This window comes from Neolamprologus multifasciatus, chromosome 2, assembly GCF_963576455.1.
Source record: "Neolamprologus multifasciatus chromosome 2, fNeoMul1.2, whole genome shotgun sequence".
Classification (NCBI taxonomy): domain Eukaryota; kingdom Metazoa; phylum Chordata; class Actinopteri; order Cichliformes; family Cichlidae; genus Neolamprologus; species Neolamprologus multifasciatus.
Genome location: NC_140440.1, coordinates 8661279 through 8678298, shown reverse-complemented (window position 1 = coordinate 8678298; position 17020 = coordinate 8661279). Strand labels below are relative to the sequence as shown.

The window sequence follows — 17020 nt, the reverse complement described above, 5'->3', positions numbered from 1 at the left end:
TTTATTTAATTTATTGCTAAGAAGAACAGACTGAAAAATGTTTTCTTATTTGAGACAATTGTCTTTTAATTGTCCGTTATTAGAAAAACTCACTTCAATAAAAAAAAAGTGAAACTGAGGGAAAACTAAAGGGCTTGTTAGGACCGAGTTTTTTCTTCTCTTCTTTTGGGCGGGCAGATAAACACAGCAGACTGGCAAACACAATAGAAGTAATCGGCTGGAATCGTGGAGGTTGAAAAGTCAAGTAGGCCTTTTATTATAGAGACACTCTGGACTGGCAGCAGGAACAACGCAGGGGATGGAGCCTTAAATAAAAGTCAGTGTAAAATGGATAAAGCTCCCAATAGGATTAACCTCCTGATAAAGCTACAACATTTTCTTTATAAATAACACCCATTTTTGAAAACTTCAATTCATTGTGATTTTTACTGAGCTTATAACAACCCCTTTAATTATTAATCAGATAAATCTCTACAATCCTTTATTTTTTTGTTACAAAGTATCAATTTCATTAATTAAAACTTGGTTTAGAAATAATAATTAACATGTTTAATTGAATTGCTGTATGAATAGCTGTTTTTCTTTGTATGATAACGTGCACCATCTATTTGACTCTTTTCTTCAAAATGACTTTAAAACACAGATGGTCCTGTGCATCAAGAGACAGCAGGCACTTGGCTTTCAAAGTCACTGGGTCACGTTTAGATGCACATTTATAATTTAGTATAAAGAGGACCAAAAAACCCAGAGACAACCTGTAATGTGGTTAAAAGCTCCAACAGAGAACTGAAAACATATATTTTGGCGTGAAGGTAACAGCTTTAGAAGATTATCGTTTGGTTTGCAACATAAGAGTACCCTGAAGAGACATCCTCAAGGGTGGAAAATCACGTGTGTGTGTGTGTGTTTGTTGGGGAGGGGGGATTTTTTTTATAGTTACGTTTAGATGTTATCAAGCTTAATGTAAAAAACATGGAAAATATTTTTTTTCCCTCAAGCTCCACCATGAGAAATTCCAGTGATTCTTTACTCAACAGCTGCCTTACTACAGGTTACTGACCTCCACACTTGGAAAATTGTTCTCCCCTTGATGAAGACGAGGATTTCTTCAATATGAACTCTAAAGTTATTTCTAACCTTTGCCCTTTAAGACACGTGAACACTGATGTCTGTCCACATCTAGCACAGAACAAAAATATCCTAGATGTTATCTATGCAATATTACACAACTGTTAAACATTTACTGTTATTTTTTTTTTCTTAATATAAATGTCCAAACAAGATCTTTACGAAACCCCATCGAGCAGCCCAGCAAACTGTTGCTTAAATGGTTTGGCAGCAACACCACAGCGTACTTAGAAAGAGTAGAGACAGAAGGCTTGTATGTATTATCAGATCATGTCAGGTTATCAGAGACTTTGCTTTCACTCAGGACAAGATCACACACATCAAAGCTAGTCCGATGCCTGAAAAGCACCAAGTGTGCCATCTAGTGCCCATCTGGGAGGATTCGCTTTGCAAGAAGGGCAAAACAGCCACAGAATGTGACAGAGATAAAACTCAGTGCAAAGATAAAACTCCCTCAGTTTTCCCCAAAAGCCATGTGGAAAAATATCCATGTGTTATAGAAAGAAGGGAAAAAAAGAGGAAGTGGTTTTACATTCTGTTATTCCGAAGAAAAAATTCACTGGACTCACTGAACATATGAAGGTCACCATAAGAAGCGCTGCAGTGACTCTGAAAACAGCAGTTTGATTGAAACGGGGGAGCTTTCTAACGCACTTATCACCAGTTTGGGATGTGAACCACAGATTTGTAATAGAGTGTGGGAGCATGGTGCTTCATAGATAGGGGCATTTATCAGGTATGCAGGACCTAACGAAAGCTTTTGCTGGTTTCAGGGATTGTTTGAGACCATATAATCTCAGGATGCGTCGCCACAAATTTCATGATTTTTAAAAATCTGTATATTGCAGGAATCCTAACTTATGAGTTGAAACGTTTAACTGCTAAGAAAAAACAACAACAACAAAAAGTTGTAACTAAGTGACTTTGAGGACAAACACTTTAAGGTTCAGACTTTTTACATCACTGAATTCCTGACCTGCTTCGTAAATTAAATCAAACAATTCATGTGGATGACTGGAAAACACACACACACACACACACACACACACACACACACACACATAAACAGTTGCATAAGCAGTGAGCTTAAATGTGCATGTAGGGATAATCCTGAGTAATCTACACACTGACATGTTTACAGAGAACTACCATGCAGGGGAGGGATAGTAGTTGTTTCCAAGGCGCTGAATATCGCTCAGATTACAGTAAGGTCAATTATAAAAATGGAAAAGACATGGCGTGGCTGTAAATCTAGCCTGAGCAGGCCTGTGAGAGAGGAAACCAAGTGGTCTGTGTCAACACAGAAGCAGCTACATGGCTGAGATAGGAGACGCATATTCACACTTCCTAATATTAGGAGTCACAGGTTTCTGACTCGACAAAAACGACTGCTGTGGGGCGTGGGCGACTATTAAAAACACGATCTTTGAAACAATCATACACCCAACTTTTCTGTGAGAGGCCCCAGAAAAACTGAAAATGCAAAAACCAGTGCGAAATGTGCTGCGCTCTGCAAACAAACTTAGAAGATGTTTTACTTCAGAGATAAACTACCCGCAGAAGCATGAACAGTTTTCTCATGGAAGATGGGGAAATAGTCCAGATGTGTAAAGCATGGCAGACGTATTCGGGGCTGTATCTGCAGCCAAAACAGATTTTACTTTAATCATGAAAGTGGGGGGAAAAGCTAAGGAATCTGATTTTGTTTTTCACATTTGCTCTTTATATCTTCTGCACATCATTTATTTTGCTAGTAGTCATTTAAAGTTTAAAACTTAAACTAAAAAAAATAAATAAATCATGAAAAACATCCAATAACTTCATGGCAAAACAAGTAATGATTATATTTTTTTTTAATGTAAACATAGGGAAATAATTTGTGTTCAATTTTGAAATTAAACGAAACACTGCACTCACAGTGCCAACACATGGCTCCAGTTAAGCTATTTGTTGAGAAGTTTTAATAATAAGGCACACAACGCCCCCCCCCAAACTGGATCATAACTCACACGTAGCTTATTGAATAACTTCTTGCAGCTTTTATCAAGATATTAAATAAAACTGCAATGAGCACCAATGTCTTTGTATTCTGTCCACAACCCTCCATTCAGCCTGTCAGGTGATGTGTACAATAAATAATGAATTAGACACCGAGAACCTTTTGTGTATGCAGGCCTTATGCTGATGGAAACATCTACCCAGTCATTAACACAAGCTCATTTTTCCATTTAAAATTTTATTTTCAAAAATACAAAACAAGGAAAATAAGTATATGTACACAAACACTATTAAAATAGAATATGTATTGTACAAAATATGTACAGCTTTTGTCCAACTGAAAAACAAGTCCTATCTGGTTCTTTTGTCCTTGATGGTGTAGTGAAGAACTAATGGCTGGGCCTAAAGGGAAAAGATATTGCAGTATTTAAAGTGAGATATACATAACCACACACATCTTGCACAGATAACGCAAAACCTATCCCACTACTTCCAGACTGAGTGTTTTGTTCAATTGAAACAGATTGTTATTTTTCAAGCTATGACTGGAATTTTTTATTATACATCTTAAAACTTTCTCCTTATTTACCAACTGAATTCTAGTACAAAGGAATTGTTCAGGTGTAAAGAAATATGTGGCATTTATCTGTGCTAGCTGACAGTGGGTGCACTGTACCTTGCCAAACCAGTGTGAGAGCCATAACCGCTTCATGGTCATGTGATCTGGCAGAAACTCGTTATTGAACAGCATCTGGACCTGTAGGGAGGCCATACAAACAGATGTGAAGAAAAACTTGATATAGACTTCTATTACTTCTTTCTTCACTGAAAACATGATTGGGCAGCTTTGTGTTAATGACACTACTACTGTCATGGACTAAACTACATAGTAATAAACATAATAGCAGATTTGTTTGACATTAAATTCAATTAATAATGTTGATACTATAATAATACAATAATATTGCTGCACAATAGCCTGCTTCCTGTAAACTGCCTATAGTTGATATATTGGTTTAATATGATTCGTTTCACAGAAAAAGCACTTTCAAGCTGAAGAGGCACTATGACTGACAAAGTGCACACACGAATCCAGCATCGGCAAATGCCTTTAGTAGTGCAAAGTGTGTCCAGGCTTTATTAAATCTATATGCGATGGAAATAATACAAATCTATTTTGATCCTTTTGTAGCACACATGAGGAAAATACAGCCTGAGAGCTGGAACTGACAGAGCAAGTCAGCTAAGGTCCTAACAGTAAAACACTATATTAATGTTATTATTACTGCATATAATACAGCCCTCTTTGGAAGATTAACCAACATTTTAATTAGCTATTTTTTTCTGTCTGAGAATCTAAAACCTATCTCAGTGAAACACAAGAAAACAAAATGGGCAAGAAAGAACGGACAAAGATAAACACAGAAATGTTATGAATGCGCCACAATGACACCCACAAACAAAACATTCAAGTAAGGACGAGCAGAAACATTAATAGGGAGAGTGGTGATTTATAATGTAAAGATAAAATATTCTTAATGGAAATTAAATTTAGTTTGATTTAACCATTTTGACACAAATAAAGGTAAACAGTAAGTTCTTTACTTCTTAAACACGGATGCAGCTTTATTGTGTCTGTTGGGTTTACCAAGATGTGACACAGTTTAACACATTTAAACTGAAACATGTGGTATGTTGTTAATTATTAGTAGCGCAAATGCAAACAGGAAAAAAGCCCTTTAAGGCAGCGGTCCCCAACCCCCGGGCCTCGGACTGGTACCGGTCCGTGAGTCGTTTGGTACCGGGCCGCAAGAGTTGAGGCTCAGGTGTGAAATGTATAGTTTTCAGGGTTTTTATCAGTTTTCAGCGTTATTTTGTTATCGTTTTTATCGTTTACTCGGTTTTCCTGGGTCTTTTCACGTGTGTTATGAATAAATTTTCTTTTTTTCAGTACCGGTACTAGTTTTATTTTGTTGTATTTATCCGCGACACCTTAAAGGCCGGTCCGTGAAAATATTGTCGGGCATAAACCGGTCCGTGGCGCAAAAAAGGTTGGAGACCACTGCTTTAAGGTATGTAGTCCTGGGGTGAAATTCTAGCTATTCTTAGAGAAATTCACTGAATTTTTTGGTCTGAAATCAACAAACATGTCTAATAAAGATTAAAAATTAATTGTAATTAAGGGCCAGGATATGTTGACCCTGTAAAAAAATCATGAGGGATCAAGAGTGGGGTTGGTTAGACAGATCAATTATTTTACACAGTAATTAAAACAAATAATTTTTTGTATCAGGGAAGAACAAAAATGCTGGGAAATAATATTGTAATGCTACAGTTTGATGAGATAAAAGAGGATGGCTGACTTACCTGGTGTTTTTCTACGTTTAATCGATGACAAAGCACTTTCCGTAGGTGCCTCACTTCTGCTCGAACAGAACAGCGAACAAACTTCTGCTGCGGAGATAAAGTCAAACTGTAAAACTTCAGACAAGCAATATAATGAGTCATTAACATGTTCAAACTGAAAATAATTCAAATAAATTATGGCCAGCTGCACATTTATTTTACTGCATAGCCTCCTATAACCCCAGGGGAGATGTTCAGGGACAGTTCTTGTTTATTCTGAAGGTAAATATGTCAAATTTATACCATTTTCTTAAAAAACAAACAAACTGTAAAACTGATAAACTGGGCTCAGTTAAACTTCTGGACTTCAACACTCACACTTTGTATTGATGGAGGAACTGTAGCAGGGTTGAGTCAAAGTTTTATACCAATAGTTATAAAAAGTATTTATAGTTTTGTCTGTAACGCTAGAAAAGCATGCCTCTGTCTTAACAGTGGTCTTAAATTTTGTCCTTAAAATAATAAAATGTTTATAATATCAACATTTGTACAGTATCACCCACTCTAACAGTGTTTTGTTACAAAAGCACATTTCAAGTATTAAGGAAATATAAACTAAGATAAATTAGATGGGAGCGAAACACCAGGGTGTAGCATATTCGTGTTACAATTAGATTTACAGTGAAGAAAAATTCTGCTTCCTGTTCGACATTTTCCAGTCCCGACTGACTTACTCGACACTCTTAAGCCACGGTGCTAAACTTACTTATCCCCACGAAAGCAGGGTGAGTTTTACTGTTCTTTTTGTAGAACTCAGAAATTTGCTTTAATTATTTCACGTCTCAGTAAAAAAAAAAAAACAACGCAGACTACGACTGCAAATGCAGAGTAGTGAGAAAGTGGTCAGGGTGAAGTACAACTGAATATAGTCACTAATTTTTTTAAACACTAAAAGTTGAGATGAAATACCTAAACAACAAAGCCCAAATCTGCCTTATTATGAAATTGAACCCATGCAAAATCAAAATCAACTCTCCCAATCAAACTCCTCTTAAGTGGAAGAGTTTAGCAAATGGGCATGGCTTTGGTATCACATGAACGTCTGTGACACAATGGTGCCCTCTGCTGGAGAAACAAATCATTGCACTTTTGATGATTTACAGCAGCGGTCCCCAACCCCTGGGCCACGAGAGTTGAGGCTCAGGTGTGAAATTTATGGGTTTCAGGGGTTTTGTCGGTTTTTGTCATAATTTTTTATCGTTAACTCGGTTTACCCGGGTCTTTCCTTGTGTGTTATGAATAAATCTTTTTTTTGTACCAGTACTGGTTTTATTTTCTTATATTTATCTGCGACACCTGAAAGGCCGGCCCGTGACATAAACCGATCCGTGGCACAAAAAAGGTTGGGGACCGATGATGTACAGCATGTTTGGATTAAATGGATCCCCTAATAATCCTTATACCCAACCTGAACTGGACAATAAGTTCCATTTTGCTTTTCACTTGTCTGTCCTTCAATAAATTTGTCAATCAAAATTAATCCATTAAACCAAAATATGGAAATGTTTAGTAGGCAACATTTCCACCAATATATTTTTCTTTTTTCCATGTTTCATATTGTCGAAATACTGTACAATAGATATTTGGCTGCTACATTTCGTTAGAGTATATTTCATTGCTTATTTATATATTCTGTATTTATATATATGTATATATTTAAAATTCGTTGTTGTAATGTACAGAAGCAAAAGTAGAAAAATAAAATGTGTCTGTTCAAATATATATGGACCTGTCTAAGTTTTGGCTTCCCAACAAAAGGAAATCCCCTGAAATTAAATAAGAACATTTCACCATATCTGTAAGTGTGGGTTTCAATTTACTGCATAAAATAATAGTTTTTTTGCTTGTAAAGTTGAGCATTCCAGGTTTGAGAAACACTGTCCGAAATATAGAGAGCAAAGATCCATTGAAGCCATGAAAAGCCCTTCTAGTAGCAGCCTTCATTTTCCATGAATCCAAACGGTTTGGCCCAAAGAATAGATGACATAACGACGGGTAAGTGGTTGTTCACTTAGAGAGCGAAAACTTGACAAGCATACATTAATAGATCTGGTCCCCAAAGCAATTTAAAACAATGTATTAGTTCCAACTATTTAATGATACACTTCTTTGTGATGTTTGAGTTAACACAGCTTGTTTGACATAAGGACCTCAACACTAACCACTGCAAACATTACCCAACAGCTTAAGCCTCCGCTTTCAATACGTGGGGGCCAAAGATACTACGAAAATCCACTTATTGAGAAAGAAGCAGTTTGGTTGGGAAATAAAGAATGATTATATGCCTCACTGGTGCATTTCTCCCACTTATCCCTGTCTCTCTGTGAGTGTGATGTTTCATCAGCAGCCAGACAAACCAGACCTTCTATGTCCGCACTTGTCACTGTGCCATGTATTTGCTGTACAGTTAAGTGTGGAAATAACTTGTAAAAGCTTCAAAAAATGTGCCCTGGAGACATGTTTGAAAGAGGCCACTTTAAAAACAATAATAAACACTTAACAATCTCACAAAGTAAAAAGACTTGCTGATGTACGTTTATGGTACTCTATCAGGGGTTATTAGTGACTTACCTGAAGAGTAAGCTTTGTTTTATCTTTTTTTTCAGCTAGTGATGAACTGAAACACAAGAAATAAAGAGCTTTGAAACATGCATGCTTTGTTAAAACAGGTTTATCTTGAACCTCAAAGCTTACAACATGCAGACTAATATAATCACCTTCATATTTACATTCTATCAGCCTTATCTCAAATAAATATTTTATAAAAGTACACACAGATCACTTTAAGATAATCCATTACAGGCAAAAGTACAGCCTACCTTAACCTTTCTAAACACAGCGAAACCTGCTCGTCGTATCTGTAGAAGTGAGCTTTTGAGTGGTCAAAGCTTGTGTAAGGTACTGTAGCATCTGGTACACCATCTAGACAGAAAAGACAATCACAGCAAAAATTGGAGTATTAATATGTGCTGCAGTAAATGTCTCAGAGTTGATTTTTAAGCCTCAAAGTGTGATTTAAACACTTTCTGACTTAAATTGCACTCAATGTTGGAGTTATTTGACAAAATGTTTTCTATTATTGTTGATTTAACTCTTAAAAGAGAAAATTCAAAATTCTGAAACTCTGCACAGAGGTTGGTTAAAAATGTTAACTCTGTCATCAGTTAACTTAATAGCTTTAACTCTGTATAGAGTTCATTTTGAACTCAAGTTAAGCCCACCCCTTCCCGACACCCCCAGTGCGGGCATCTTTCTTCATCAGTTGGAGCCTCATGGAAGAACAGTACTGATTTTGCACCTGCATGCAGTTCTACAGGGTAAGTAGATTTAAGTCAAACTTACAAAGATAGTTAGAAACTGTTGCTATAAAATGTATTTTGTGCATTTAAAAGATTTAAACAAAGAAAATATGCTAGCTATTGGCGCTGGCAATAAAGAGTTAATGCAAACTGTTAACAGCCTCTAACTATCTATCAATGTTACAGATCACATTCTGCTGTTAGTGATGAAAAAAACCAAAGTAAACGGTTCAGGCTGGCATTAATGCCCCTCTATTGTTTGATGTTTTGTGGAATTTGACATGAAGTTTGACATCAAAAGAACTGCAAAAAATAAAAATAAAGGCAACGTGCTGTTAACAGTATTCACTGATCATGGTGAGATACTAAAGAGAGAGACTAAAAAGTATAATCAAGCACTTTATATTCAATTGAAGAAATTATTTGACATTTTCCTTTTTAGTGTTTCCTGACCTGTCTTCTGCTTCTGAGTTGCCTGACTCTAACTCAAGCTTCAGCTCACGTGCCTCAACTATAATCATAGATGAGGTCCCATGCAAGAGATGCAGAATTAACAATACTGCTGCAGTATCTGCTAAACAGATTGCTACAAAGCTTGACACTCGTGCTTTGTTTTTTCCTCTCAAGTTCCTAGAAAGATTCCTTATTGCAGGGTTTTTCCTCAATGTTCATTTTTCTCTTTTTGTTTTTTTTTCTCCATTTTTAATAGTTAATTGAAACTGTCTTAAGAAGCAAGTTTGGTGGTGACGAAGTAAATACAGGAATACCAAGCAACAAACACCATGAAGGATGCCAAAAGATGACAAATGGTTAACATACTTGTGGCTCACATGATTGATAGTCATGGGTATGTATTCAGTGTATGTTGTGTTCTTTATAGTTGTGCCAAATAAATGCATACTAACTGACTAAATTTAGAAAACTTTAAAACTTCTTGTGTATCTCTAAAAATTGATCTACTTTTTACAACTTTCAACTTTAACCTTCCCTGTTTTCATTGTAAAACAGATCAGTACATTTGATGAAATTGTATTAATTTTGTGTCTTTTCATCTTCAGCCTTTGAACAAGAAATGTTATCGCTGTTGTTGTTGTTGTTACATCTCCTTCCACCACCAGGAGGACAAAGGTCCAAAAATCAGCGCAAGTGATGTAAGTCAGAGACTTGTAGTCTTTCATTAGGTAATTATATCATGAAATTTCAATAATATGTCTTTGAGCAATCTCTTCTACATTTATTTATTTATTTCTGTATTTGGACATCATTTCTGTGAGTAATTTTCAGTTTCCTTATGTCAACCCCAGTCATGCTGCAGTCTGGAAGAGCATCTCTGCAATCAACGAGGTTGTCAACCATACCTCCTCGCTGTCAGGCATCAGAAGAGCAAGACTGACACCTTCTACATCACAATGGATAAGCATCTCATTCCATGCCAGGCAGCCACTCACTTGGAGAATTTGATGAACTTTTCAAAGCACACTTTGTGTTTAATTTGTCCCAAGACAATATAAAGCTGGACTTGTTATTTCCAGTGCAGTGGAAGAAGACCTGCCTGTCTTTTGCTAAACAAGTGATTTACTTTTGGTTGAGAGGACATCTTTTTATATGAAACAAGTTGTTTACAGAGTGTTTTGATAACCATCTATATGCATTCAGAGTTGTACATACCGAGGAGAGATGCATAGTGAAAATGTCAGATATAAAGTTTTATAAACCTTTTGATATGCAAAGGTCATACAATGTTTCATATTATACAGTGCACATTGTACCCTCTTAACAATTTTTTGACGACAAAATAAATGTCCTGTTTGGGAAAATTTATTGTGTGCAATATAATTCTTTCTCAGAATTTAATTTTAACACAAACAGAAAGCCTGACACTATAGGGAGTGAAGCCAACACTAACCAGAAGGTTTAAAATTGTATCTCAGCAGAGTCACTTATTCACTCTCTAAAGTGTTACTTTAATTCTGTTTTGAGAGTTAAAACATGAACTCTGGCACAGTGTTAAATATTTTAAATATTTCAAAAATGTTGATTTAACTCTAAAGAGTGTGGAGCTATATAAACCCTGAAAAAGTGTTGAAAATGACTCTGTGGGAGTTCATTTAACACTGGTCTTTTTGCTGTGTGCAGTTTGACTCAGGGCAGACAATCACCCCCTTTGTCACTAACTGACTATAGTGCTCAGGACTTGCAAAAAAGCATAACTGCTTGAAATTTGATGATAACCTTGAAAAAGAATTTGCAGCTGTGGCCAGTGTGGCATAATTCTGTCCAGTACATCAGCCAAAAGGTAAGATTTGTGTTATTAAGATAAACATCAGTCTCATAGTCACTCATTAACTAATTCAAAACCACTGCATTATTTGATAACAGCTGGGTCAATATGGCATGATTTGCATTCAATGCACTGGATTCCAGATAGTGTCTTTTTGTATAATGCAGACAGATGCAAGAATAAAATGAAGACTTACCATCTCCAGCAGGCTGAATGACTCTCTCTAATCCACGTGACTGATAAAATTCCTTTATTCTTTTGTCTTCACCTAAGCAAACACAACAAAGGTTTTTACTAAGAAAATCATTCAAATGTGAAAGGCAGCAACTCATAAGAACAGCCTACATCTGTTAAAAACTTCATTCTGTTAAAGGATGCTTTCATTTGGTTATTACTCCAGCATTCACTTGCTTGGCAGATGCAAAACAAGCACACGTGCCTTGCAAAACTAACCGACTCCAACTATAACCAACAAATAGTAGAGAGCAGTTTTGTTTACATACTTTCTTGTAATCCAGGCACCAGTTTGTAGACAATGTCTTGCATCACTCGATCCAATTTGAGGTTGAGTAACGGCTGTGTTTCATGAATTTTGATGTTGCACATTGGACAATATTTGCTTGTTTGCAAATACTTTACGATACAACTTTTACAGACTGTAGAGGAAAAAAGAAACAGATATTTGCTTCACATTATGCTGATAACAGACAGTTTAATAGTGCCTGTGAAACGCCATTAAGGCTGTTGGCAGCAAATGATATTAGAATAAATGATCATTTGGCTCTGTTAACACTCACAGGTGTGTAAACACTCTGTTATTGTTGTGGCATCGATGAAGTAGCCTGCACAAAGGTAGCAGACAATGTGTTCGTTCAGGTCCTTGATCTTCAACTTCACTTCCTCCTGTGGAGACAAAAAGAAAGTGTTTTGACAAGCTGGCTACTTTGTTAGGTGGAACTGCTTGTTTACACAAATATCTAGCAGCTCATATGGCAGCAACACGAAATTTAGGCATGCAGACATGGTCAACAGAGCCTGCTAAATTTAAACCCCAGTATCAGAATGGAGGGGAAAAAATGACAAAGTGATTTTCAATATGGCATGGTTCTTGGTGCCAAAAGGACTGGACTGAGTATTTTGCTACTCTATTGGGATTTTCACACACAAACATCTCTAGGGTTTATCGACAATGGTCCGAAAAAGAGAAAATGCCCAGTGAGCAACTGTTCTCAGGGTGAAAATTCCTTCTTGATGTCAGAGGTCAGAGAAGAATGGTCAGACTGCTTTGACAACGAATCACTCATGAAACCAAGGTATACAGAAGAGCATCTCTGAACATGTCAAACCTTGAAGCAGATGGGCTACACCAACAGATGACCACACTGGTGCCACTATTTTCAACTAAGAGCAGGATATAAAACTGAACATAAAAAGTCTGGAAAAACACTGCCTGGTTGATCAGTTTCAATTTCTGCTCGGAAACATTCGGTTGGTATGGTCAGAATTTTGTGTAACTAACACAAAAGCATGGATCCATCCTGCCTTGTATCAATGGTTTAGGCTGGATGTGGTCCAGTAGGAAAAGACCCTATGTCACAAAGTACAAATCTTTGCTTATTATGTATGTATGTATTATTATGTATGTATGAATTGTGTCATTTATGGGAAATATTTAAAGTCAAAATACAAGTACATAAAACTGTAAAGATTCTTACAAAAACACTGCTTTTATGCATTTATGTCACAACATTGATGTCTAATTTCTTTGAATGTAATGGTTATTGTGATACCCGTAGTAGAATTATACTTACAAAACAGTAAGGGTATAATTCCAGTGAAAACACTGATGTGAAATATAGCCAAAGGGCACATGGCCAGTGTTTAACAAAACAAATAATCCACTGATTCATTTGAGTTGTTGGTCTGATGAAGGCTGTTCCATAGTTTAGGCACTACATGTACAAAAATCAAAATTATGATTGCCTCTGGATTTAAAATAAGAACATGGAAAAATAGGGAACAGCTTAGAAGCCTTGATGAAATGAGAGAAGGACTGCTGGCAAAAGCAAGCAAAAGGCCATAAAAAGAAACTCTGCATTTAAATAACAAGAGCTATGGATGATGGATGGATGACGGCACTATCAAACTAGAAAACTTACTTAAAAATCTGAATGAGCTGGGATTTTCACAAGATAAAGGTAACAGACTATTAAGGACAACTTTGTAGTGCAGTGTATTCCCCTCTTTCTAAAGGAACAACAGAGACCAAATTAAAATGTCCCCTACAGCACAATTCCTGTGGAGTCATAGTATGCGGTCACTGCAGAGGTCGAGCATTCAGACTTGTACTGTATTTATATCCATGCGCACAATGGGCCTTTGAATGGTGATTCTGTACTTAAGCCCAGTTGATCTACATACAGTTTTTGTAGGTTTTGCTATATTTTTAGCAGACATTTTTTTTAAAGTTTCAGAAAAATTTAATATTTAAAAAACTTAGAAAGGTGCAGTACTGAAGATTTTCTTTGGAATGGAAAAGGCTCTTTAGTGGGTGCCATTTTTTTAAATGTATGAAAACTCGGAGTTTAAAGCTGAATTTAACAAGAACTTTTTTATAACTCATCCCTGTAGACAAGTGTCTGTGTTTTGCTCAAGTAGTCAAACATGAAAACGGGTTTGTCCAGCTCAGAGAGGTGCTGCTCTAAGCTGACCCTGACCTTTGACCTCTGTGGGAAAGACCCACGAACCGAACAAAAACAAAATAAAGTTTTCTTACTAGTGGCGCCGGTGAACATTGATACAAAACATGGGTTAAACTGAAACAAAGGGGGACATTTTGATAGAAAAGTGGAATGATGTTTGTCACGTTTTTGCAGAGATTTGGTGGAAACTACGGGCAGCATCGCAATGAAACATTGAAAATCGAGTAAAAGCAACGAAGCGTTCTCTTACTAACAACTGCCTGCGATCAAATCAACCACAAACCAACGGCAGTTCGAAACAAGAGAGCCGTCACTTCATTACACAACGAGAAAGAACCCACGGAGTGCAACGATCGTTACCGCCCCACTTCACTCACACAAGGCTTGAATTAAATGTAAAAAATACAAAACAACAACTTGAACTGAGAATAAGTGCTAAATGTGTGCTCTGGAAAAAGCAAAATAACAGTTAGTTGACAAGGTTTCAGCACGCTGCTCTACAAAACAACACGATCGCACTCATGCCCTCTACGCATGCTCAAGCACGTCTCTCCTCGCAGCGCTTCAGCAGCATCGCTCGCCTCTCTCTCCATCAGCGCCGCGGAGGCGACAACGATCTGCCGCTAATACGTGGGATTAAGTCCCCCCTGCTACACTTCGACGCTCGGTACCTTCCCCCCTCTGTGAGGGCGAGCTCAAGTAACACCATTACTCACCTCGTTTCGCAGTGGGTCCAGTTTGTAAACGGACTGTAGCTGATTTCGTAGCCGCATCGCTATGGCCATCGGACCTTGCTCCGCCATCTTTGGGACTTATGCTAAGTTCCGGGTAAACCGGAAGTGGCTGTGGTGGTGTTAAGTTGAGGCGCGGAGCTGCGAAATGGAAAAAAAGGAATAGGAGAAAAACGAATTTTAAATAAGGACAATAAAAGAATAATGACTTAAAGAACGAGTGGGAGCAAACTCCGATTTTTTTCCCAATGGAAACGTAAAAAACCCACAATTGTTATGAAAAAATGTTATTTAAATAAGGGCGTGAGAGTGTGGGAAAAGGCTTAAAAAACTAAAGAATAATACTAAATAGATAATAAAATGGTGAAATACGTGGCTGAAAGTAAACTAGTCATCTGAAAGTAATAGATTAAATGGTCACCAAATGTTAGCTAAACTGTCAGAAGATGTGTACACCCCCTGGCAACTTTATTAAGTACACTTTTCAGTACTAAATTGGACTCCCTTTAACCTTCGGAACGGCCTTAACTCTTTTTGTCAGAGTCAAAATGCTACCGGAAACATTAGAGATTAGAGATCTTAGAGACTGTTGTACATACTGACATAATAACATCTGAGAGTTGCCGCAGATTTGTGAGCTGCACATTCTTAGTGTTACTCTCCCATTCCACCTAATCTGAATAGTGCTTTTGGATTAAGATTTAGTAATAGTGGAGTCCATATGGATACAGTTACAGCAACAGTATTCAGGAAGGCTGGGACATTTATATTGTGTTTAATTGTTATTAAGGAGGTTAAGGTTTGCCTAGAAAATATCCCTCACAGCATTACACCACTACTACCAGCCTGAACCATTGATACAATGGCAGATCAATGCTTTCATGTTGTTTATGCCAAATTCTGACTCTACCATCTCAATTGAGACTTAATTTCTCAGTTGAGTTCAATTCACCTCATCAGGCCAGGCAACATTATTCCAGTCTTCTGTTGTCCAGTTTTGGTGAGTCCATGCACATTGTAGCCTCAGTTTCCTGTTCTTAGCTAACAGGGGTGACACCTGGTGTGCTGTGCTGTGCATTCAGAGATACATACCTTTGTTGTAGCAAATGGTTATTTGAGTCACTGTTTCCTTCCCATCAACTCAGCATTCTGCCCATTCTCCTTTGGCCTCTGACATTTTCACCCAGAGAACTCCCACTCACTGGATATTTTCTCGTTTTTTAGACCATCCATCCATTCGCTTCCACTTATCCTTTTCAGGGTTGCGGGGGGCGCTGGAGCCTATCCCAGCTGTCATAGGGCGAGAGGCGGGGTACACCTTGGACAGGTCGCCAGTCTGTCACAGGGCTACAGACTTTTTTTCTTTTTCTTTTTTGACCATTCTCTATAAACCCTAGAGATGGTTGTGTAAGAAAATCTCAGTTGACAGGCAGCTTCGAAATACTCACACTAGACTGTCAAATTTAAATAATCTTTCTTCCCCTTTCTTATGTTCTGTTTGAACTAATGTAGGTGATCTTGACCATCTCTACATCTCTAAATGCATTGAAATTCATTGAAATTCAAATATCTAACTAGTTGGCTGATTAGATATGTGTACCTAATGAAGTGACCAGTGAGTATTTGTGTTATTATGAAGTTAAAGGTTACAGAAAATGGTTGTAATTATGATTAATTAAAATGAGTTGAAATAGTCAAGCAATGGACACATGGTAATGGAAAAAGAGGCTAGTAACATTTTTAGCTAAACATAAGCGATACATGTCTAGAACATCCAGGAGCTGTCTCTAAATGGTAGTAGGAGTGTAATGTTTAGTAAACTTTGTCACCGAGATAACAGAAATGGACGTTCATGTTAAAATCCTCACAGATCATTTTAACTCCAACCCACCTGTAGCGAGGATCTTTTTCCACTAACTGTAGAGGTGCTTGAAGGCTCTTGCTTCCCAGACAGAGTGGCTCAAAACTCGACAGACCTCCCTTAATTGAGGGAAACTGCCATAAGCAAGCATTAAATAAAGCATATAAAGAGTAGTTAAAGTAAAACTCTCCTGTATGCATTGTGTTTGACTTAATGGTCAAACACAGTACACCAAAAACCGTCTTTAAAATGCCACTAGTCTCTCTGGTGATTTAAAATGTGTGTATGGCTAAGTCAGATTTTTACTTAAAGATTCTGATCAGTTATCACTAGAATCCTAAATTCTTTAACATTAAAAGTGTATTAACAGCTTAAAAATTTCCACCAACTAAGATCAGTTACAAAGGTAGCTGCTGTTAACCAAAGCGGTTCTAGATATGCTTGGGTTTGGCCAGTAAGGATACTTAAAGAAAGATAGAAATGGAGGAGTAATTACCCTCAACTCAGCTTATTTTGCACTGTTGCCTCACAGCAAAAAGATCCTCTGGGTTTGGATCCACCAACTAGCTGAAGCCTTTCTGTGTGGAGTTTGCATGTACTCTCTTGTATGTCTG

At 37.2% G+C, this 17020-nt stretch overlaps 1 protein-coding gene across 2 annotated transcripts; it reads right to left on the bottom strand.

Moving 5' to 3' along the window:
- Positions 1 to 63: 63 nt before the first annotated feature.
- pcgf1 (polycomb group ring finger 1) lies at positions 64 to 14663 on the bottom strand. 2 transcript variants are annotated; one of them, XM_085130508.1, is made up of 9 exons: positions 14531 to 14663; positions 11910 to 12015; positions 11616 to 11768; positions 11309 to 11380; positions 8352 to 8454; positions 8104 to 8149; positions 5494 to 5580; positions 3803 to 3883; positions 64 to 3528 (listed from the first exon to the last, which is right to left on the bottom strand). In XM_085130508.1, exons 1-9 carry the CDS (start codon positions 14615 to 14617, stop codon positions 3478 to 3480), a joined length of 786 nt encoding a protein of 261 aa, XP_084986634.1. In that variant the 5' UTR covers positions 14618 to 14663; the 3' UTR covers positions 64 to 3477. The 2 variants fall into 2 exon arrangements, with proteins under 2 accessions (XP_084986634.1, XP_084986643.1); XM_085130517.1 differs by having other exon boundaries at positions 5494 to 5577.
- Between the last annotated feature and the right edge of the window lie 2357 nt (positions 14664 to 17020).

Excerpts from the sequence above, each read along its gene's own strand:
- pcgf1 (XM_085130508.1), bottom strand. The coding sequence starts at position 14,617 with ATGGCGGAGCAAGGTCCGATGGCCATAGCGATGCGGCTACGAAATCAG. Across the intron at positions 12,016-14,530 it reads TGGACCCACTGCGAAACGAG|GAGGAAGTGAAGTTGAAGAT; the intron begins GTGAGTAATGGT and ends TTGTCTCCACAG. Across the intron at positions 8,150-8,351 it reads CTGTGTTTAGAAAGGTTAAG|TTCATCACTAGCTGAAAAAA; the intron begins GTAGGCTGTACT and ends CTTGTGTTTCAG.